Source organism: Hordeum vulgare, chromosome 3H, assembly GCF_904849725.1.
Source record: "Hordeum vulgare subsp. vulgare chromosome 3H, MorexV3_pseudomolecules_assembly, whole genome shotgun sequence".
NCBI classification, from domain to species: Eukaryota; Viridiplantae; Streptophyta; class Magnoliopsida; order Poales; family Poaceae; genus Hordeum; species Hordeum vulgare.
The window spans coordinates 11898989-11923110 of NC_058520.1; the positions used below are offsets into that span (position 1 = coordinate 11898989).

The following is a 24122-nucleotide window of genomic DNA, read 5'->3' on the forward strand; positions in this document are numbered from 1 at the left end:
CACATCATCATATTTGCTAGTTCCAAGACTATGTTACTAGCTATGATACCCCCACTATGGCCAGCCTGACTATGTGTTGTTAAAGCCAGCAATTTGACAAGTTGTCTCATTGACTTTGTTGGCTCACTGGAATCTGTGCAAGAAGAAAAAAAAATACTCTGCATATACATATGGGTAGTCGACTCGACTGAAACCAAAAGAATTACATACTCCATTCATCCATTGCAATGCATTGTGTATCTTCTGATTATCTATAGACACATATAGCACCCACTGCCGGCGAATGAATGGTTGTCAATCGTCAAGAAACAAGGTGCAAAACGGATCCCGCCGCCTGCCCGAGTAAGTGCAGCGCGATGACGGCGGAAACCGGCACACCGACGAGCACCAGCGCGGCAATAGCAACCGTGACGCCGGACCTGGTATCCATGGTCAGCAACTGCAGAGCGCCGGCGAGCGTGGACACATCAGAGACGTACGCCGGGTAGTAGCTCCTCTCCCAGGCCTCCCACCCCGGCGGCGCCTCGTAGTTGGTCTCGGCCATCCGCGCCTCCCGGATCCTCCGTCGGAGCACCGCCATGCACTCGTCCACCAGTGCACCTCCGTAGTGGTTCCGCCGGAAGGCACCGCAGCGCACCGTCGCCACCGCCCGTGGCCTCGTCGGTCGCAGCACCGGGCCGTGGCAGGGCGGCGACTCGTGCAGCTGGCGCCCAAGTCACTAGTAGAAAACGGGCCTTTGGCCTGGACCATTTAGTCCCGGGGTGCCTCTGGGCCGGGACTAAAGGCCCGGCCACGTCGCCCCAATTCTCAATGCCTCCCTCGAGGCTTTAGTCCCGGGCCGTAAGGAGCCTTTAGTCCCGGTTCGTGTCTCAAACCGGGACTAAAGGGCTACGCGGCGGGCGGTGGTGGTGGCAACCGTTCGTATCCCCCTTTAGTCCCAGTTGGTGGCTCAACCCGGGACTAAAGGCCTAACACGTGGCATGCCGTGGTTGTGGCGGCGGTTGGTATACCTCTTTAGTCCCGGTTGGTGGCTCAACCCGGGACTAAAGGACTAACACGTGGCCTGCCGTAGTGGGGCGACCGTTGGCATACCTCTTTAGTCCCGGTTGGTGGTTGAACCCGGGACTAAAAGCCTAACATGTGGCCTGCCGTAGTGGTGGCAACCGTTTGATATACCTCTTTAGTCCCGGTTGGTGGCTCAACCCGGGATTAATGGCCCAAACGGTTTGCATCCCGCGTCGTTTCGGGCGATGAAAAGCACGAACCGAAGCGTACAGTCACCATTTCTCTATTCTTCTTCTCTCTCGCGTCGCCCTCTCTGTTCTTCTTCTCTCTCACGTCGCCCTCTCTGTTCTTCTCCTCTCTTCTTCCCTTCTCTTCTTCCACCATGCCAACTACCTTTCGTGAGGTGTTCGCGCATGGCGCGACGAAGCTCCGTGTCGTGTACACGAACCTAAGCGCGGAGGTGCCGCATTTCCTTCAACAGTTGAAGGAACGATGGTTTAACCACGCACCGGATCATGAGAAGTTCTTCGGGCTTGATCTGGAGTACACGGCCGATCAACGTGGTGTCGCCGTCATCCAAATATGCTTTGCAACCCATGTCTTGATCTTCCAATGGGCGAAGTAAGTTTTGAGGCTTTCTTTGATCCAAGATAATCCCTCCCCTAGGGTCACTACTCCCACGTTCACATGGATTTTGTGTATTTGTGTATCTGATTAAGTAGCGTAGTAGGTTTTGTGTATTTGTACATTTGATTTAGTAGTGTAGGATGTGTGGAATACATTTGATTTAGTAGTGTAGTTCATTGGATTTAGTAGTGCAGTACATTTGATTTAGTACTGGAATACATTTGATTTAGTAGTGGAATACATTTGATTTTGTGTATTTGTACATTTGATTTAGTAGTGTAGTACATTTGATTTAGTAGTGTAGTATGTGTGGAGTACATTTGATTTATTTGTGTTCATTTATAATTCACATTGGATCGAATTTTGTCAATCCGATAAGACTTAGTTTGTAGTTTGGATTTACTAGTTAACAAGCTTTCTTTTGTTTGCATATTATGCATAATGTCCATAATCTATCATAGTGAATTCCACGTATAAGTTTATTTGTTTCTATCATAGTTGGTTCCCTTCAAATAGTTGTAGTGAAACATGTTTCCTTATTGCAGCAGTAGGTTCATAATCTATCTCTAGGTTCCATTGCATATGTGCTATATGAATCCTAAAGATAAGTTTCTCTGTAGTTGTAGTGAAACATGTTTCCTTATTGCAGCAGTATGTAACATTTGGTCCATTTTAATTTGTTTCTGTTGCAGGAGTGACAAGCATTGTCCAGGACTCATGGAGTTCCTTCGCAGCGGCGTCACTTTTGCTTCCGTTGACATAAGGAACGACAGGCTGAAGATGAGGCACAGCTTCGGTATTGAGATACCAGTTGGTTGCCTCGTTGATATCCAACCGATATTCAAGCTTCAACATGACAGGACTTCGATGGCTCGTATGGTAGTTGCCTTGATCGACGATTCATATGCTGATATGAAGACCAGTTTCCCAAGGTTTCAGCACAGACTTTGGGAGAAGGGCCCACTTGATGAAATCAACATTGAGTATGCAGCAAAAGATGCATATGTTTCATACGAGTTGTACCGCAAGATTCGACTCGTACACTATGGCCAGCGTCACCTATATCCCCTCGAGGAAGGTGGACATTCTGATTCATATGATTCAGACGAGTAGTGTTCTTAACGTCGAACACTTGTATATATATCTATTGTAGCTATTATTATGTACTGTTTGGACTAGTATCATGTACTTCTTGGACCAATTTATATATGTCTAGTTTCTGTTTGTGCCATTATAGTTTCCAAATTTGAATGGTTTAGCCCTTTCTAACTTCATTTGCTACTTTTGAATGGTTTAGCCCTTTCTAACTTCATGGTATCATGCATTTCGACCACATATATATACAAAAAGTCTTCAGTTCAAATAAGTTCAAAAAATGAAATCCCTTTTGTAACAGATCTGTTTTTGATTAAAACAATCACTTCTCCTTCTTCTCCTTGTGCTAGATATTGGTTATGCACTAGGGGAAGTAGGAGTAGCGACCATCATCGATGGTTGAAAAATTAGGTGAGCTAGTGTCCACCGTATATGAGAGAAGAAGAAATCCCTTTGTGATGTGCCTTTGAATGGTGCATTTTGAACACACAAAAAGTATGGAGTTCAAATAATTAAAAAAAATGAAATCCCTTTGTAAGAGATGAGTTCTCGTTCGAAACCCTCCTACTTCGAGAGAGATTGTCAGTTTTGTACACGAAGTGCATCCAGTCTTTGTCGTAGCCCTCTCAACTTTCTAACACATGCTATGTGGGTGAAATGATGATAGCATGCCAACTTTCAACATTTTCAAAGTTCATTTGTAGTGCTTTTCAATTTCCGGGTCAACTAGCTCAAAAAAAAAAGTAAATGCAAGAAATATACCAAATGAAGTCAGAAATTGTTGAAATTTTGTGATGTGCCTTTGAATGGTGCATTTTGAACACACAAAAAGTATGGAGTTCAAATAAGTTTTAAAAAAATGAAATCCCTCTGTAAGAGATGAGTTCTCGTTCGAAACCCTGCTACTTCGAGAGAGATTGTCAGTTTTGTACACGAAGTGCATCCAGTCTTTGTCGTAGCCCTCTCAAATTTTTAACACATGCTATGTGGGTGAAATAATGATAGCATGCCAACTTTCAACATTTCCAGAGTTCATTTGTAGTGCTTTTCAATTTCAGGGTCAACTAGCTCAAAAAAATAAGTAAATGCACGAAATATAACAAATGAAGTCAGAAATTGTTGAAATTTTGTGATGTGCCTTTGCATGGTGCATTTTGAACACACAAAAATTATGGATTTCAAGTAAGTTTAAAAAAATGAAATCCCTTTGTAAGAGATGAGTTCTCGTTCGAAACCCTCCTACTTCGAGAGAGATTGTCAGTTTTGTACACGAACTGCATCCAGTATTTGTCGTAGCCCTCTCAACTTTTTAACACATGCTATGTGGGTGAAATGATGATAGCATGCCAACTTTCAACATTTCCAGAGTTCATTTGTAGTGCTTTTCAATTTCAGGGTCAACTAGCTAAAAAAAAATAAGAAAATGCAAGAAATATAACAAATGAAGTCAGAAATTGTTGAAATTTTGTGATGTGCCTTTTAATGGTGCATTTTGAACACACAAAAAGTATGGAGTTCAAATAAGTTTAAAAAAAATGAAATCCCTTTGTAAGAGATGAGTTCTCGTTCGAAACCCTGCTACTTCGAGAGAGATTGTCAATTTTGTACACGAACTGCATCCAGTCTTTGTCGTAGCCCTCTCAACTTTTTAACACATGCTATGTGGGTGAATGATGATAGCATGCCAACTTTCAACATTTCCAGAGTTCATTTGTAGTGCTTTTCAATTTCAGGGTCAACTAGCTCAAAAAAAATAAGTAAATGCAGGAAATATAACAAATGAAGTCAGAAATTGTTGAAATTTTGTGATGTGCCTTTGAATGGTGCATTTTGAACACACAAAAATTATGGAGTTCAAATAAGTTTAAAAAAATGAAATCCCTTTGTAAGAGATGAGTTCTCGTTCGAAACCCTGCTACTTCGAGAGAGATTGTCAGTTTTGTACACGAACTGCATCCAGTCTTTGTCGTAGCCCTTTCAACTTTTTAACACATGCTATGTGGGTGAAATTATGATAGCATGCCAACTTTCAACATTTCTAGAGTTCATTTGTAGTGCTTTTCAATTTCAGGGTCAACTAGCTCAAAAAAAATAAGAAAATGCAAGAAATATAACAAATGAAGTCAGAAATTGTTGAAATTTTGTGATGTGCCTTTGAATGGTGCATTTTGAACACACAAAAAGTATGGAGTTCAAATAAGTTTTAAAAAATGAAATCCCTTTGTAAGAGATGAGTTCTCGTTCGAAACCCTACTACTTCGAGAGAGATTGTCGGTTTTGTACACGAACTGCATCCAGTCTTTGTCGTAGCCCTCTCAACTTTTTAACACATGCTATGTGGGTGAAATGATGATAGCATGCCAACTTTCAACATTTTCAGAGTTCATTTGTAGTGCTTTTCAATTTCAGGGTCAACTAGCTCAAAAAAATAAGTAAATGCAAGAAATATAACAAATGAAGTCAGAAATTGTTTAAATTTTGTGATGTGCCTTTGCATGGTGCATTTTGAACACACAAAAAGTATGGAGTTCAAATAAGTAAAAAAAATGAAATCCCTTTGTAAGAGATGAGTTCTCGTTCGAAACCCTGCTACTTCGAGAGAGATTGTCAGTTTTGTACACGAAGTGTATCCAGTCTTTGTCGTAGCCCTCTCAAATTTTTATCACATGCTATGTGGGTGAAATGATGATAGCATGCCAACTTTCAACATTTTCAGAGTTCATTTGTAGTGCTTTTCAATTTCAGGGTCAACTAGCTCAAAAAAATAAGAAAATGCAAGAAATATAACAAATGAAGTCAGAAATTGTTGAAATTTTGTGATGTGCCTTTGAATGGTGCATTTTGAACACACAAAAAGTATGGAGTTCAAATAAGTTTAAAAAAATGAAATCCCTTTGTAAGAGATGAGTTCTCGTTCGAAAAGTGCTACTTCGAGAGAGCAAAACCAAATCGTAAAATAAGTTTAAAAAGAATATTTAACAAAAATAGTTTTTAATTGAAAATAAAAAAATAGATAATAGTTTGGATAGTAAAAATTATTAATTATGAAAATAAAAAATAGTTTTGCATTATTTATTCAATTTGAAACACTTTTCATTATCATAGTTTTGTCAAATTCTCAAATATGCAAAAAGAATATTTAATAAACGTAGTTTTTAATTGAAAATGACAAAATAGATAATAGTTTGGATAGTCAAAATTATTAATTATGAAAATAAAAAATAGTTTTGCATTATTTATTCAATTTGAAACACTTTTCATTATCATAGTTTTGTCAAATTCTCAAATATGCAAAAAGAATATTTAATAAACATAGTTTTTAATTGAAAATAACAAAATAGATAATAGTTTGGATAGTCAAAATTATTAATTATGAAAATAAAAAATAGTTTTGCATTATTTATTCAATTTGAAACACTTTTCATTATCATAGTTTTGTCAAATTCTCAAATATGCAAAAAGAATTTTTAATAAACATAGTTTTTAATTGAAAATAACAAAATAGATAATAGTTTGGATAGTCAAAATTATTAATTATGAAAATAAAAAAATTGAAACTATATTCGAGATCATAGAGAAAATTCAACCTAAATTCTCATTTGAATTTAGATTGAATTTTCCCTATAATTTCTAATATAGTTACAATTTTCAGTGAGTTTAGGCCCGTAAGCCTGCTTTAGAGAGGAGCTCGATGGAGAAGCTGCGACGGGGCTTATAAACAAGTGTTAGTCCCCCTTGCTGGGCGAGGTGGGACTAAACTTATCGTACAGCCGAGGAGGGTCTTTAGTCCCGGTTGGAGCCACGCCCCGGGACTAAAGACCCCCTTTAGTCCCGGTTGGAGCCAAGCCCCGGGACTAAAGACCCACTGCGCCTTTTGGTCTACCCGAAAAGAGGCCTTTAGTCCCGGGGCGTGGCTCCAACCGGGACTAAAGCCCCTCCTATATAAGCGGGACTTCGAAAATTTACAACCAAATTCGTCCATTTCTCTTCTTCTTCCTCTCGTTCTCCTGCCCGGCGCGGCACAGCGACGAACGTAACCGACGCCGTCAGGCTGCCCGCCGTCCTGCTCGCCGTCGGCCGTCCTCCTCGCCGCCGCTCCGTCCTGCCATCCTCCTCGCCGTTGCGCCGTCCTCCTCGCCGTCGCGTCGTGCTCCTCGCCGTCGCGCCGTCCTCCTCGCCAACACTCCAGCCAGTAAGCCCCCCACCCCCTCCTCCCCAACACTCCGGCCAGTATAGAAGAAAAGAAGAATAAGGAGAAGAGAAGAAGAAAAAGGAGAAGAAAGGAAGAAAAAGGAGAAGAAAAGAAGAAAAAGAAAAGATTTTTTTGTCATTTAATTCCTATTGTTATTAGGTTTGTGCTAGATTATTACGGTTAGTAATATTTAGAATTAGGTTAGGGTTACAAGAAGAAGAAATATGAACAAAAATAAGAAAATAAGATTAGGAAAAATGAAAATAAGAAGAGGAGGAGAAGAAAAGAAGAAAAAGTGTATATTGTATAGTGTATATGCTTAAGTGTATAGTGTATATAGTGTATAGTGTATAAAGAGAGGGGGAATTTTGCTATAGTGTATATAGTGTATAGTGTATAAGAAAAGAAGAAAAGAAGAGGAGGAGAAGAGAAGAAAAGAAGAGGAGGAGAAGAGAAGAAAGAGGAGGAGGAGAAGAAAAATGAAAATAAGTGTTAATAGTTTAATTTTGCTATTGTATATGCTTAAGTGTTAATAGTTTATTTTTAGCAAGAAAATTAATAGAACTAGTTTATTTTTTTAGTTCATTTTACGATGCCTATCCCGCATCCTCGTCATCGACTCGGCGGAGGACACCTGCTTGATCAGAGGGGCCCTGTCCGAGACTGGGCTCCGCCCGGCTCGTATTGGGAGGTGCTACCTTCCGGGGGGCGTAGGTTGGTGAGGAGCCAGCCCGTCGTTGACCCGATCCTTGTTTGGTGGCGGTCGCGTGGGCCAGTGAGGGTGTCGAGCCTTCCGGACACCGCGAAGGTGGTACGTCACCGTGTCAGCGAGGAGGATGAGCACGTCCGTCGCTACATGGTTGCATTGGGGGGCAGGTTCGAGCATACCTGGCAGGTTCTTTGAGGATCTCACTGGAGCTATGATCCTGTGATGGTTCCTTCTCTTTGGGTGTCCACCGCCCGCGCCGATACCCGTCGGGCGCTACGGTTCTAGATGTATTAGTGATGCTATATGTATGATAGTATTCGAGGAGTATTAATGATAATATTCGACGATGTACGGACAAAAGTGATGATGTATTAGCTTATAATTGGATGCATGCTAATTTGAATACTACTTTATTTTACGATTTGGTTTTGCTTAGTGAATGCTCAAATTGGAAATTTACTCCTACTTTGAATACTATGCATAAATCTAGGAGTCTCAAATTGGAAAAGTACTCCTACTTTGGTTTTTGGTACAAAGGTTAAGAGAATCCGTTTTTTGCAGAACTATGGATCCACATATCAGGAACCTCGAAGAGGAAGAACTTCTGGAAGATATAATCAAAGACGGCCCCGACGTTGAACCAGCTGAATCTCCGTCGTTATATCTAAACCAGGACGTTGGAATGGAGGTCGAGCGACACGAAGATGAAGCCGATGGGGCAGGAGATAGGTTCAATGACGGAGAAGGTGATAGCTCCACTGATGGAGAAGCCGGTGAAGAGGAGAAGTCCGGCGAGGTATACATATGAAGTTCGACAATCACTTGTAATATGTGAAAAATATTGGAGATAGCTCTATATTGTATACATATACATTCATTTGACAAATGTTTCTCCCTCTTAGGCCTCCACATCGAGCAAAACGACGAAACGAGGCTCGACTAGAAAGTTGGATGCACGGACGCATTACACATTTGAGGTGATATTTCCTACGGGCGAACCCAAGCTTCCTAAGAATGCTGCTGACACATTCAAGAAGCAATGCGGAATTCTCGTTAGGGATCACGTCCCGATCAGCGTTCGGGAGTGGAACAAGCGCAAAGGGGCAACCGATAGTGACTATGTCGCCGAAAGGTACAAAGATAATCTTTGGAATGATCTCATGTCACATTTCAACCTGCCAGAATGTGAGAATGAAGACGCCGCAGACAAACTGAGGGCCAAAGTCAAGCAGTGGACTCTGAAGAAGATGGCCGAACTATTCCGTAGCTGGAAGAAGAAGCTATGGAAAAACTATCTGAAGACATAGAAAGTGTCAGTATTCGAGGGGTATCTAGCCAAGCAGGCGAATCACTGGAAGGCATTTCAAGAGTACAAGGAGTCAGAAGATGCCCAGGCATTATCAGAAAAGAACAAGATAAATGTCGACAAGAAGATATATCACCACAAGCTGGGGCCAGGGGGCTATGAGACTGCCATCCCAAAGTGGGATAAGAAAGAGCAAGATCTGATAGCTAAAGGCGTCGTACCTGAACCACTCCGTAATGATTGGGAATTGAGAGCAAGAAATTGGTTCCTTGCGCGTGATGGGTCGTACAACGAAACAACAGGGGACCTCATCTGCAATGACAATCTTAGGATACCCAAGGAGAATTGGAAAAGGATAGTGAAAGAAATTAAGGAGGGAAGAAGAAAGTTCACTGCGGATAGAGAGAAAGATTTGCTCACAATGGTCCTCGGCAATGACGAACATGGAGGACGAACACGAGGCTTCGGTCCTTCTTACCCGTGGTGGCTTGGGTTTGCCAGAGACCAAGACACTTACAGAAGCCGAGAGAGAGCAAAGAAGCGGCAGCAGGATGAGGAGAATGACAAGTTCAACCAGTTGCTTGCCAGGATTAACGAGCAACAGAAGCAGATTGATGAGCTTAGAGGAGTACCGCGCCAGGAAGATCCTGCAGTTGATATTACCGGCGCCCCATCTAAGCGGAAAAGCAGCGTGGCTGAATCTGAGGCCCCGCCCGACGATGAACGAAGAATGATAGAGGGCGGTCCCGGCTACCCCGTGGATGGAATCAAGGAGTCAACATCATGTGAACTCCATCAGAAATTCAAGAACATATCCATGAAGGTGGCCGTCGGACAAGCTTTACCTTCTGGCCCTGATGCACGCTGGCATGGCCGTGAGATTCCAGCTGGCTTTGCTAAAGTCGGGGTGGATGAAATCATGACGGGGTTTAATGATATGGAGCTCGACATAGCTGGATCCAAAGATGAGAGGACACTCGGAGAAGTACTGGGTGGAGTCATCCTATTGGACAAGAACTACATCAAGCTTCCAGGCTCGGCCCCAAGGACAACACCGCCTTCGAGTCGTCGCAGGTCACCTACACCTCCATTACCTCCAAGCCCTCCACATGACGTCGGCCAGCACAACACGAGTCCATCTCGATCACCGCCGCCGGACTTGGGTCGTCCGTCTTCGCCGCCGCCCGCACATGATACTAAGCGGAAGCGTGCCAGCAAGAATGCTTCGTCGATGATTTCTAAGCGACGGAGCTCCCCAAAGCGCAAACTGTCGCCCGTCCCAAAGGTACCTCATGCTAATCTTCCTATCAGACCTTATGATCGTACCCCCGAGGAAAACGCCAGGATAGCAAAGGAACAACATGAGGCGCAGATGAAAAGGAAGGAACCCAAGCCCCGCCCGAAATACACCGAGAAGAACATAGCATGGGCAAAAGACTTCATAACCACTCCATCACAGTATGACTTACACTATAAGCCTCATGACTATACACGCACATTGCAGAAGGAAGTGAAAAAGAGCAAGTCACATGCAAGTGCAAGTGGGAGCAAATCAAGTTCAACTACAAGCAAGAAAAAATCAGACGTTCCTCAGCTTGGACAACAGGCCAAACAGTCGATCCCACCCCTCAAGGTGTTAACCGAGAATGTTCCCCCTCCGGTGCAGGGGCAAGCTTTTGAAAACGCAAAGGAGTTGACGGATGAATGTGGTATATTGGTTGAAAATTTGCTGGCTAATTCCCAAGACGACAGGATACCCAAGGCTGTGGTAGCCCCTAAGCCACAGTTTGTCATGGGAGAGCCTTTGGTCAGCAAAGATGATCTCCCAACAAATATGCGTTACTTGCATAAATGGTACTTAAGTGAATCAAAGAATGGGAGAACGATGATCGTGCTGAGTGTCCCACAGGAGTACTACGGCCGCTCCGAAGAAATCCATATCGACTTTGATGAACTCTTCCATATGTACAATGGCGACGCCCTCGACAAATCGCTTATGAGTTGCTATTGTCTGTAAGTTTTTCAATTCGTTGTCTACATATAACTTGTTTAGTTATTTCAATTCATTGTCTATATATAATTAACTTGTACTCTATTATGCAGAATGAAGATTCTGGAGTGTAAAAGTAAGAGCATCATAAATATTGGGTTTATTGATCCAGATAAAATACATATAGCGACGCTGACTAATTATCCCAAGGAGACGGAGGAAAACCTTCTAAGGTTTCTAATAGATCAAAATTTCTGTGACCACATACTGTTTCCATACAACTTCAGGTGGGGGTCTTTACTCTGTTGTGTCCATTCACTTATAAGTGTAATTGATAAGTTACTCACACACACACACATATATATATACATGCGCAACTTCCATTGGATTCTGTTGGACATTCAAATTGATAAGGGAAGAGTTGATGTCTTCGACCCATTATCGAGACCCTTGGAACAGTTCCAAAGCCTGCAGGACATGCTCCAAGGGTAATTTTAATCATTCTTGCGCTCTATCGGTCTCTTTCGATGATTTTCTGATATATCAATTAATGAAAAACTTAGCAAATCATTATACTTGTCGAGCAGGGTTTGGAATCGGTTCAAGTGCGTGACTCCCGGTAACTTTCCTGAGAAGCTGACCTTTAGAGCGGCTCAGGTAAGTAGTAGTATGATATACTTCTATTAATTTTCAATACATTTATGATGCTAGATTATTATTTTGATTATATATATTCCATTCTCGTAAAGTGCGACCAGCAGCCACGGGGAACGCATTTATGCGGATACTATGTTTGCGAGACCATTCGCACGTTTACCTCTGAGTTCAAGGAGCACCGAATCGACGTAAGCAATGAACATTCAAACCTCTATTTTTACCCGTCATTCTTTGTTATCATGATTGATATTCATATTCATCTCATCTTCTTATATAGCACGAGGCCATGAGGACGAAGGTCCTACCAGAGCAACGCGCGATTGCTGTTGCAGAGGAGCTTGCGAGATTTCTGATGACGGAAGCTATAGAAGACAAAGGACGATTTAGTGTAGCTAAGGGCCATTACTGATGTTCGTCCATGTAATCGAATAGACGGGCTCTAGTCCCGATAATTCAGATCTCCATATAATTGTATATGATCGCTTGTAAGATGAGTTAATCTTATATATATATATGCATAATTATTTCTATTTTAAATTATATGAAAACTAATTCCCGAACACAAAACGAGGCATCACGTTAATCTCCTGAACACCTAAACCCTAAAACCCTAAAACCCAAAAATAATTTCATTCAAAAAAAAAAGCCAAAAACCAGCAAAATCTGAAAATCTTGAGTCCCGATCCGTGTAACGAGCCGGGACTAAAGGGCCTGCTCCTGGGACGCTACGATGCGCCCACGTGAAGCACCTTTAGTCCCGACGTGTAAGAGGACCGGGACGAAAAGGTTAGACCTTTAGTCCCGCCCCTTTAGTCCCGGTTGATGAACTAGGACTAAAGCCCCTTACGGGCGGGGCTATAGGAGGCTGCCGGCCGCATCGTCGACTGCAATGACACGGCGGACGACATCGATTGTGCCGAACCTGCTAGCGAATAGACCGAGCGTGTGATCAATGGAAGATATGATAATTGGTAGCACAACAAGAAAGCGATGGAAGGATGAGCGATGTAGCCTGGAGTGGGTTTGCTTCAGTTTTATAGACGGGGAGTTCACACGGTTGCATGGACGGCGGGTTTTTGCCGCTGATCTGACTTTGTTTATGTGGATTGGATTCCAACTAACACCTGCCTGCCAACTGCCTCTTGGTCTCCTCGATCAGTTGATCAGATGAATAGTTGGGTTGAACTAGTAATGCAATGCATGCCTCGCCTAGACGGCAAGTTTATTTATTAGAAAAAGTGCAAGCGCGCGACAGGTTCTCTGGATGTTGGTCTAGTCAGGCCGGACTTGAGATTTTGGCGGCCCGGGCCGAAACAAAAATTTAGGGGCCCTTGAATATTAGTTGGAGGTGCATGCTTTGCACGCATATAACTATACGATCACTTCTTCATGTTTAATCCGTGATTGATTTTTTTTAAAGGTATAAATTCTAATTAGCACAAAGACAAAATTAAAAAATATGTGGTACTGTATTACGTGTCATGACTTTATTAATTCTACAGGAATCCGAAGATCTTGAATTTGCAATGATGTGAGCGAATACGCATACCATCACATAAGACAATCCGTAAGAGTACTAAACTAAAATGAAGATAAGATGTAGAACAAGTCATGCAATGATTCGTATGGGAATATATACTTGAATCAAAATTTAGAATCCTTTAGGTTTTAAAATCTATGCACTCGCACTATAAATTAAAACCAATATCAATGATCCAATTAATCCCAAACTCCATTTTCTTAATGAAAATGAGGCTGTGTGGCCCCTTTGCTTGGAAAAAATGATTCAATTAATTATTTCTAATAGTTGCAGTTGAATTCTTTAGGACGGTGACGATTTTGAATAGCTCAAAGTTGTTGAATTTCGTAATGGTAACATGGTATACCTTGGATTGGCGTCGCTAGGCAAGGGTTGCGTCTCATGGTGGTCCTCCAAGTTGTAGTCTAGCCACCCGAGTATGTGTGATTTCACCGACTACATACTACTCCCTCCGTTTTTAAATATAAGTTTTTTGAGACATTTTATTAGGTGACTACACTGCATATAGAGTAAAGTGAGTAAATCTACACTCTAAAATATGTCTATATACATCCATATGTAGTCACATAATAAAAAACTTTTAAAAGACTTATATTTAAAAACGGATAATGTAGAAAGGAGTTCATCTATGTCGGCGTCGCTCACGATTCATGAATCGGCGAGATCGGAGTGATAGGCCTTTTGGAACTTGGAATAGCGAAATAGGGAATTGGGGATTGTAAAGATCTTGTTCTAAAAAGATCATAGCGAACACAAGGAAAGAACGATCTCCAGTCCCCTGGAATCTCCGCCCCTCCTGCCCCCCCCCCCCCTCATGGTCGGCCCTGGGTCTAGTATACAACATACTCCTCCATTTGTATGAAGCTAATCGACGACGGTTTTTCATACGTACTTATTTTGTTATATATATATGTTGTTTTCTTCGAAGGAACGCCGCTGATCGAGCATGCCTATACACCAACTACCTATCGTTGATATCTCTGAATATTCCATTTTCACCGACGAACAAAGAAAATAAACACATGCACATTTATCATTGGATACGTCATCAAGGTTTAGTGCCGGTCGAGCGCATCACTTTGTTTTATTATGTGATAGATGTGACTAACTTTCGGACTGCAGGATTTTAGCGACGGATGCGGACGATGCAATCTCACATGCAGCTATGTACTTCCGCACGCACATTTCTTTTGTTTACATGAAACGCACGTATTGAACCCAATTAACAATGCATCCATGTAGGTAAGAAAAAAAGATGATGCTAATAAAGATTTCATTAGAAACGGAACTTCAAAATGTTTTGTAGCTCCAACTGTTGGTCCGATTGATAAACCGCTTTCACATAAAAAGATTCGTCGCGACAAGACCTCCGAAATTAGATCCCATGTTCATATGTTTCAGTGACTTTTTTGGATCAAAAGTTATCGGACATGGGCTAAATAAGTTATCACCTATGTGCTACGCCAGTTACCATCCTGCTTACATCAAAATTACCGGGGCATAAAGTTGGCTCCTCCAACATTCTCTCCACATGCAAATGCAGTAGAGCAGGAAACTGATGTCATTGTAAATTCTCGCTATTTCAAAAATGTAAAATGTTTTATAGCTCAAACTGTCATTTAAAAAAAATGTTTTCACATAAAAACCCATCACGATGAGAACTTCGAAACTAGATCTCATGTTAAAATGTTTTGATCATTTTTTGGTCAAAAGTTGCCGTAAAGTTATCAGTTATGTCATATGTATATTAACATGTTATTTATGCAGAAGTGATTGGAGATGTGTTTTCAACGACTTCTTTCCCCTGGGTCAAATTTATCGTGGTATTTATACCTAAGTTATCAGCTCCTGATGCATACATTATTGTGTTGTTTGCACATAAATAACCGGAGTATGTTTCAATAACTTTTTATTCGGGTCTAAAGTTACCGCGTCGTTTATACCTAAGTTATCAGGTCTATGATGTGTGAGTTACCATGCTATTGACAAAAAAAGTTACCGGTGGTATATTTCATTAACAACCCCCCTCCTCCCTCATTGTCGTCGCCAAAGTTACCAGGACAGGGGTGCATAAGTTATCAGGTCTATAATGTGTGAGTTATCATGCTATTGACACAAAAGCCATCGATGGGATATTTCATCAACTCCCCCCTCCCCCACCGCCCCGCACCCTCGTCGCCAGAGTTCAAATATCACGGTTACTATTTTTGAGAAAAAGATACCAGTCAAAGGAAGTTATCGTGAGATCGCCAGCGTCGTCCAATCGTGAATGTATGACATTCACATCGTTCGGATCTGTAGCAGTTCTCCTACCGACTGGAAAATAGCTTTCCCGTCATATATATGACAAATTTTATCTATCACCGGTGGTAGTTACCACCACTTGCGTTTTGTATGTTGTATGTAGTATCTATCAAATCGAAGACTATGTACGCGTAGTATGTAGTATATAATAATGTTTAGGTAGTATATATACGGCAAAATTGATAAATTTGACCTAAAAGCCAAAGTATTTCACAAACTGAACTTTGTTTGAAAAAATTCCACTCAGCTGATCCTTTTGTGTGACGCCCGACAGTCAGGCGCCACACTACACTGTGTGACGCCTTTGTCTTAGGCACCACACAGTGTAGTGTGGCGCATATGCCTTAGACGCCACACTACGTCTCAGGCGTCACACAACATTGTGTCGGGCGTCATACAGTGTAGTGTGACGTCTAAGGCAAAGGCGTCACACAAAAGGGTCAGCTGGTTGAAAAAAATTTAAACATAGTTCTGTTTGTCAATTAGTTTAGTTTTTGGGTCAAATTTTTCCATTTTGCCTATATAAACTTTTTTTTATAGTATCTATCAAATCGAAGACAATTAATGCATAAGCATAGGCCCGAAAAATAGTCTTTTTGAACTTCTCAAGGTATGCCTATGGTCCATGTATGTACTATGTAGGCTTCTTCATGCAAAACTTGATCTTAACTGAGAATTCTAGTGTGTTAGCAAAGACCATATTGATCTATTTCTATGTAATACTAAGAACTAGTTACAACGTTTACATGCCAAATTTCTTGTCAATTTTTTTTAGAGGGCGGACCGCCCTGATGTGAAACGCTGGCTCGGCCACGGCCCTGACTGATTATTCTGGTTGTTCGCGTACTTTGTTAAGGTAGCTAGACAACCCATCGACCTCATCCATTATGGCTGTAGCACTAGCACAACTCCACTCACACGAAAAGCTATCTGATAACCATCACTAGTAAAATATTGACCTTTCGTTTACCCTTTAATCCCGGTTTAGTTTTGAACCGGGACTAATATGACCATCGACGAGCATGTTCTTTATCGCTTCACTATTTGGTACATCTTCACTATTTGTTACATAGCCGCATGACCGCACTATAGAGCATCGACTGTGTTCAGCTAATCAGCCCGCATGCCCGCATAGACACATGCATCTACTCCCTCCGTTCCTAAATATAAGTCTTTTTAGAGATTCCACTAGTAGACTACATACGGATGTATATAGACATACTTAGAATATAGATTCATTTATTTTGTTTTGTATGTAGACCACTAGTGAAAACTCTTAAAAGACTTATATTTAGGAACGGAGGGAGTAGTCAGCTAGATAGCCGCATGGAGCAAACCAAGCCGGCTGGACACATATTTTTATTTATTTATTATTATTAGCATCTAAAATTTTCATCATACAGCACATGAGGGGCAAAGTGGCCTTCTCACATGACAATTAAGACCATTAAGACAAAAAATAGACGAAAGTGTCACAAAGTGCATAAAATTTAGACTCGATGTACTAGGAAGAAAATATTTTTTGATGCCAAATAGGGAACAAAAATTTAAGACAACGTTAAATAAGGAATTCAGTCTTGGGAGGACTAACGATATGGAGGCAATTTGAACAAACAAAAAAGAAAATCAGTCGAAAAATGTGTATGTAGGAAGCAAACAAGCAAACTTTTTCTAGGAAGCAACGAACTAACTAAATGTATTTAATTATAATACTACATGCCTTGACTTAAACCAAAAGTAACAAACTAAATTTTAGCAAGCAATGCCGTAATTTTGAGGAAACAAATCAATCACAATTAATACAAAATCCTGCACGCAAAGTGACTCACACGGGAAATCTGATAGAATGGATACCTAGTGGTTGTTTTTAAGATATGGTGCCTTGCATGGGCATAATTACTACTGAACGGAGGGAGTACTTTCTGACCATAGGTCTCAACGTTCATGAACAACCTTCTCCAAAGGAATGAACTTTCCAAATGTGAGAGCTCAGTTTTGTAAAAGTAAAATTAGTTTATATATGCATGAACTTTTCGGTTGAGATTCATATATGTTTGCACTACAAATTTCCAATAATTTAACATTTTGGTAGCGCATTTATAATGTATTATAATTTATAACTAGCAAAACTGATTAATAATTTGAGTTAATTACACCAACGATACAACAACTTGCTTGAAATTAATAGATTAATACAGAAACTTGAAAACCCCACAAAACTCATACACATCCTTGTTTGTTGTAACAGTTGACTAGGAACTAGCCTAGCGTGTGACACGTAGTCTACCACGCCTACTGCACATAAAATTCAAACAAAATCACTATCAAATTCAGTAAATTTCAATCACAATTCAGTCAAAGTTCACAGTTCTCTTCAAAAAATCATACTTTTCATATAGGAATACCAAATCCACAGAAATAGTGTTTGTATGATAGCCACGCATTGCACTGTCCAATATCAATCTACTTCGCCCTACAATCACGCGTTCTTCACACTGCCCTAAATTCCCCACTCAACTCTTCACAAGCACCAACGGATGTGTTCACGTGTTGGAGAAACGCCGCAGCAATGGAGGTGGGGGAAGGGGGAATCGGCACATGTTGCTGGCAGGAACTCGACCGCAGCCCGTATGACTGGCCACATACCACTTCCGTCCAACGAGTTCAAACCGGCGCACTATCGATTGCACCGTAGAGCTCAAGGAGAGACCGAGGGAGAAGAAAAGGCAAGGGTTACAAGAGGGTTAACGAGGCCGTTTGACGAACTTGGCGCATACCACATTCCGCACAATCTACAGAGGACCACTACGACATAGGACCCTATAGTGTGATAATATGGGAATCCTCTTGAAATATTTCACAGTGCCATGGCGCGTGCCACATTCCAACGTGCCATGCCACGTCCGCCGATTTATGTTGTTTTGTAGTCAACCGTTACACCAAATAAGTTTATGTACAGGTTTTGTAAGGTTTTCAAGTTTGTGTATGAATCTATTAATTTTGAGCAAGTTGTTGTTCCACAGGTGTAATTAACTCTAATAATTTGTTCAAGCAAACATATTACACGGTTTCAAAAAGAACAAAGAATGCGCTCACAGTAAAAGCTGAAGCTACCACATACAATCCAAGATTTACATACAGTAAGCACTGGATACAGCCTGGCTAGCTACAGCGTCAACATTCTGAACATCCCATCGACATGAAGCTTTCACCAGAACAAACAAAGCAATCTTCGTGTCCTCATGCAAAACGCCAAAACCTGCAATAAATATATAAAATCTGATACAGAAACATTCTCTTGCCATTTTTTTTGCGGCATCCAATATGTCACATCCCTCTTCCCAGGCGAATAAAATGGCCATCGAAGGGTATCTGCAAGGCAAGCACGTGATGAACGTATGGGCCAAATTCGGCAAAAGTAAAGATTGCATGTGCTGCTGTCATCACCCATATCCAAGCAGCAGCAATATGGAATCTGTTGCAAATCTACCAGAAAATAATCGTGTGGTCACAAGTAGGATATGGAGATCAATGCGCCAATGGCAAGATCCAAGAGCACCATCACAAATGCAAACCGGTACAGACGACAGGCAGTGAAGGGACAAACACGAAAGAACAGTGACACCACCTCTCAAAAGCAAAGGAGTTTCATTAACTTGGGAGAAATCCAAAACACAACGGTTTTTCTAATCTTAGCTTCAAAAATACCGAAGAAAAGCAAGCTCGACGAGAGGTCTGAACGAAAGAAATAGCTTGTCTGCAGTAGTTGGTTCCAGATCTAGACCGTGGAAGAAAACAAAAATCTGCAAATAGCAATAGATCAAGATGCAGAGCTCCCTTCAATCCAAATAGCGGTCGGCGAGGGATCGGAGCGTCTCCTTGGTCATGCAAACCACAAGCCTGTCTCCTCGATTTCTAATGGAGATAGGATAGTGGGAACCATGAACAAGCAGCTGCACAAACCCTTCCGGTAGACCTTTCTTTGGAATGATAGGAGCTCCACTTCTAAACCAAATCGAAAACAACAAAAACAAGATAAGCTGAAACCAAGAACAAAGTTCTAAACCAAATCGAAAACAAGAAAAACAAGATATGTGGTTCACAAGCTGAAACCAAGAACAAACTCAACGAGCATCTGGCAAGAACTTGTAGACAGTAGGCTACATCTATTGGGCAAGAAGAGATGAAACGGAATCTACATCTACGTCTAGTAATGAGGAGGGGAAGGAGAACGAGAGAAACTATTCTTTGGCGATGTTGATGTGTGGGAGGGACGAAGACCGAGGGGTGGTTTTATAGCGGGGTGAGAAGGGGGGAGCCCCGAGGGGATCTCTGGGAGGTGTCATTGAAAGGAAAATATTGACTGCCATTTACGACCTTTGTTAATTGCATCTCTCAACCGTTTCTTTCTATTTTATGTGGTGCAGCGCCGGACAGCTCCGTATCCTCTGTCTCTATAGCTGGAATATATGTGGTATTTAAGTTGATTTATTTATTTATATGTTTGTATGGCATGGGATAGTCTAGAGAAGATGTCGACTGATTTCCTGCTAAAAGTAGTCATCGATCGTTTCCATGTGTACCCACCAGCACCAGCCTTGCCCTCCTGCCACGATATTCAATGATTTTTTCAAACTGCGAACGAGACATAAATTTACAGCAAATTATAAATTAAAATCTCTCCCTACACCATGCCGTAATGACTAGAAGCACTAGATCAAACTTGAACAGTAGTAGCACCGCTGTCATCGTCCCTCCCTGGCCGAAGCCGGGGGAACTTTGTTGTACTAGCCAGCACAACAAAAGAGCAACCATCATTGAGGAAGAAAATCATATATCGAAATGATTAAACATGCAAACACACGAATGAAAATTATGGACGACCAAATCCAGATGGGTCCACTCGAGATGGACGAGGATTGTATCCAAACATATCCACTAAGTACCGACACCGATCGTAACCCGTGATATCCATGGGAGACGCACCTTCACACGCCCTCTAATGATGTTAGATGTACCGCAAGAGACAGAGTCTAGTCGCGAAGGACATTATTTCAACTTAACGGAGCCGACATCGCTTTACCTCCCTGAGCAAGACAAAGACTCTAACCGACCCCAAGACTCTAACTACAAATTGAGCAGGATCTTTCCCGTCAGCGACGGGTCCAGCGCGCATCCATGACCCCAAGGCCACGGGAGACGAAGTGTATACCAATGGGAGTCAAGGAAAACTTTAGTCACGCCACTCGATGGGGGTGGGGGTAAAGGACTGATGGGACAACAAGCGTCATTCGAATTTATAACATTGCATGGGAATGAAAACTCCCTCCCCATGTATTAGTCATTAACTGCAAAAGCCAGTTAATTCATTTATCCATTCAATCACCAAATGATAGTACCTCAAATTTGTCACGGAGGTTAAGGAACATTCTTCTATGCTTAATATGATTAGTAAAAAATTAATGATGTTAATAGAGAAGTAGCCAACCTGCAACTACAACTTTTTCAAGCTTAAAATGTGATAGGGAAAGTATACGATAAACAAACTACGATAGTGAATAAAACGGTCGCTAAGCTGGAGTCGCTTTTTCCAGCTCGTGATGATGAGGATATTAAAACCACAAGAGTTTCCACTATATACCTGTTCATTAGCATAAAACTTGATGATGAAGGGCCTTGAGATGAGTCAATTTTAATTAAAGGGCGTCCCACTTGTTCGGAGGATGATGATCATAATGCTCAAAATAATATAAGAGGAGCATGTTCTTAATTTCAAGGGATCAATTAAGGGTCATCGAGTGCTCAACGTAAGAGGGCAAACGTCTATTTGACACTGATGGCCGACTGATGGAGCGAAATCCTGTCAGATCCCTGCGTAGGGTTCCTCATGGGGTGGAGTGCGCATAGAGGATCAGAATACCCTACACGATGCATGTCTGATTGTATTGATTGTCTCGTATGAGAGATTGGATCTATAGCAGGTCTAATGGACAGGTGGGAGATATGTCAACCGCCAACTTGGGACGCCCCTATCTCGCCTTATATAGATGGGTGAGGGCTAGGGTTACATGGCCCAAGTCGGTTTACATGTCTTGATGCCCAAGTTGTCTACTAGAGTACATGCCTTCCCGTACAAGTAGTAGGCATCCTTCTAGAGGAGGCCCACCATTAGTGCCCGGGGGCGGAGGCTTTGACCGGGCTACGAGGCCGACATGATGACCTTTTCCCTAGAGGCTCAGTACCCCTGGTGTATGGCACCATCAGTATCCCCTGAGCGCGTCTCGAGTAGGAGTCCTTTGTCTTTGCGACTGAGAACCCAAGCGGGCTCCCTTTGTTTTAACAACAGTTGTGGCCTATCTTCATGAGTCTAACTAAAAAATACTCGGGTTTGCTACGCGTGTGGCCTCCTAGGCACCATCGATGTATTGTTCCGTCGGTATCATGTCGATATTAGGGTTGGTGTTGAACCTAATGGGTTGTCTTGGCCTGCTTGGCCACGTCTTGAGGAATAAGTCGATATTGTGTCGGCTTGCGTTGAAGTGGTTGGAGATGATCCGTCGAGGGACGAGGCCGACAAGAGTAGGTCGACAACGAGGCATACGCCGTACAAAGTCCACACGCGATAAGGCCTACATGTGAAGGCCGCCTATGAGGCATATGACGTTGAAGGGTCGTCGGATCTTGAGGCCGGCATGAGGGGGCTGACGATGGGGCCTGCAGCGACGAAGGTCTGCTGGGTGATGAGGTCAGCACAGGGAGATCGGCGTTGAGGCATGCGGCGGTGAAGGACCGCTAGGCGATGAGGTCGGCGCGACGACGCCGACAATGAGGCGTGCGGCGTGCTCTCTACTCCGCAACTTTATTTTTTATACGTTGTTGGGCCTTCAAGTGTAGAGTTTTGTAGGACAACAATGATTTTTTCTCAAGTGGATGATCTAAGCTTTACCCTTTTTTCATCAATTTTCTTTATTTTTTTCTTCATTTTTACACTTTTTATACACACGTTTCCTATGTTTCTTTCTCTGTTTTCAATGTTTGTTCTTTTCTTTCTTTTTTGTCAGTTTTCTTTGATTTTATTTTTTTCTTTCATGGTTTTCATTTCTTTTTACCATTGGTTTTTTTCCTCTCAATTTTTTTCCCTATACATATTTTTTTGTATATATCTAATACACTTTTATAGTACATTTTTACATTTTCAAATACAAGACCAACATTTTATGAATACCTGGTCAACATTTTTATACACATTTAAGATTTTCCAGTTGCTTGATTAACATATTTCAAATAAAATATCATTATTATTTAATACAATGTTAACCATTTTTATTTACACATTTAACATTTTTTAATATTTGATCCGCATTTTTGAAATACAAGTTTAAATATATTTTTACAATACAAGATTAACATATTCTGTATACAAGGTCAATAATTTTCAATGCACATTTAACATTTATCAAATGCTTGATTAAAATAATTCATCTACTTTTTAAATATTTTTCGAATAAAATACAAATTAATATTTTTTCATACAAGGTAAAAAAAAATCTGTAAACAGTTAACATTATTAATTTTTTGATTGTGATTTTTAAATAATTGTTTAAGTATTTTCTTAAACAATATAATGTTAACATTTTTTGCATACATTGGCAAAAAAGGTATATATACATTTAATATTTTTCAAATGCTTGATTCACATTTTAAATTAATTACTTAATTTTTATTTAAAATGCTTCATTCACATTATTTGAATACATAATCAACTCTTACACACACATTCTATAATGTTTTTATACATCTTTCGTTTACATGGTAAACATTTTTTTCTATACACATTAAATATTTTTCTAATACATGATTAAGATTTTTCCTAATAACATTATGTAAAGCGTTTTTTTAGAATATATATGATTGGAATATTTATAAGTGTAAAAAGGTAAAAGAAGAAAATATCGAGTCTGTGGCCTCCCGCGCACTAGGCAGGACAATTAGCGTGGTCCTTGAGCGAACCTGGCTCTGTTCAGCACGGGTGTACGATTTGAACATCTAACCCGAATCTCCTATTTGCTGCTCGCTGCCGCGAGTTCTAGGGTAACTCATAGGGGAAAGAAGCGAGGGATTTTTATAAAAGGCTAACCCATTAACGTGTTTTACTAATCCCGACTTTGGTAACCTCCTTCCAACCGGGTTTTGTATGATTTGGGAAATTTCTAGAAGATTTCCTGAAACGGATTTTTTTTTCATTTTTTTAAATATCTTTCATGTTTATTTTTTTCCTTTTCTGTTTCTGTTCAAACAATGTTCTAGATTTTTAAAATAAAAACCTCAAATACAAAAGGTGTTTATGTTTTTTTAAATATTTCTAAATTTTAAATATTTGCCTTTTTCAAAAACATTCATAACTTTAAAAAATATTCGCGTTTTAAAAATGTGTTCTCAAGCTTCAAAAGTTGTTTGTATTTTAAAGAATTATTCGCGCTTCTAAATTTGCTTGGGGTTTTTCAAATTTGTTCCGCGTTTTGCAATTTTGTTCTCAAGATTGAAAAAATGTTCGTGCTTTAAAAAATTGTTCGTGCTTTTAAATTTGTTTAGGATTTTCTAAATTGTTCTTGGTTTCAAAAAAAATTCTCAAGATTCAAAAAATGTTCGTGTTTTAAAAAATTGTTAGCGCTTTTTAATTTTTGGGGATTTTTCAAA

At 40.9% G+C, this 24122-nt stretch overlaps 1 protein-coding gene across 1 annotated transcript in view; it reads right to left on the reverse strand.

Moving 5' to 3' along the window:
• Window positions 1–301: 301 nt before the first annotated feature.
• LOC123441338 overlaps window positions 302–24122 on the reverse strand; it is a 45781-nt gene continuing 21960 nt past the window's right edge. The window contains exon 2 of the mRNA XM_045117818.1: window positions 302–703. Coding sequence (XP_044973753.1) covers window positions 302–703 — 402 coding nt within the window. The remainder of the gene's footprint in view (window positions 704–24122) is intronic.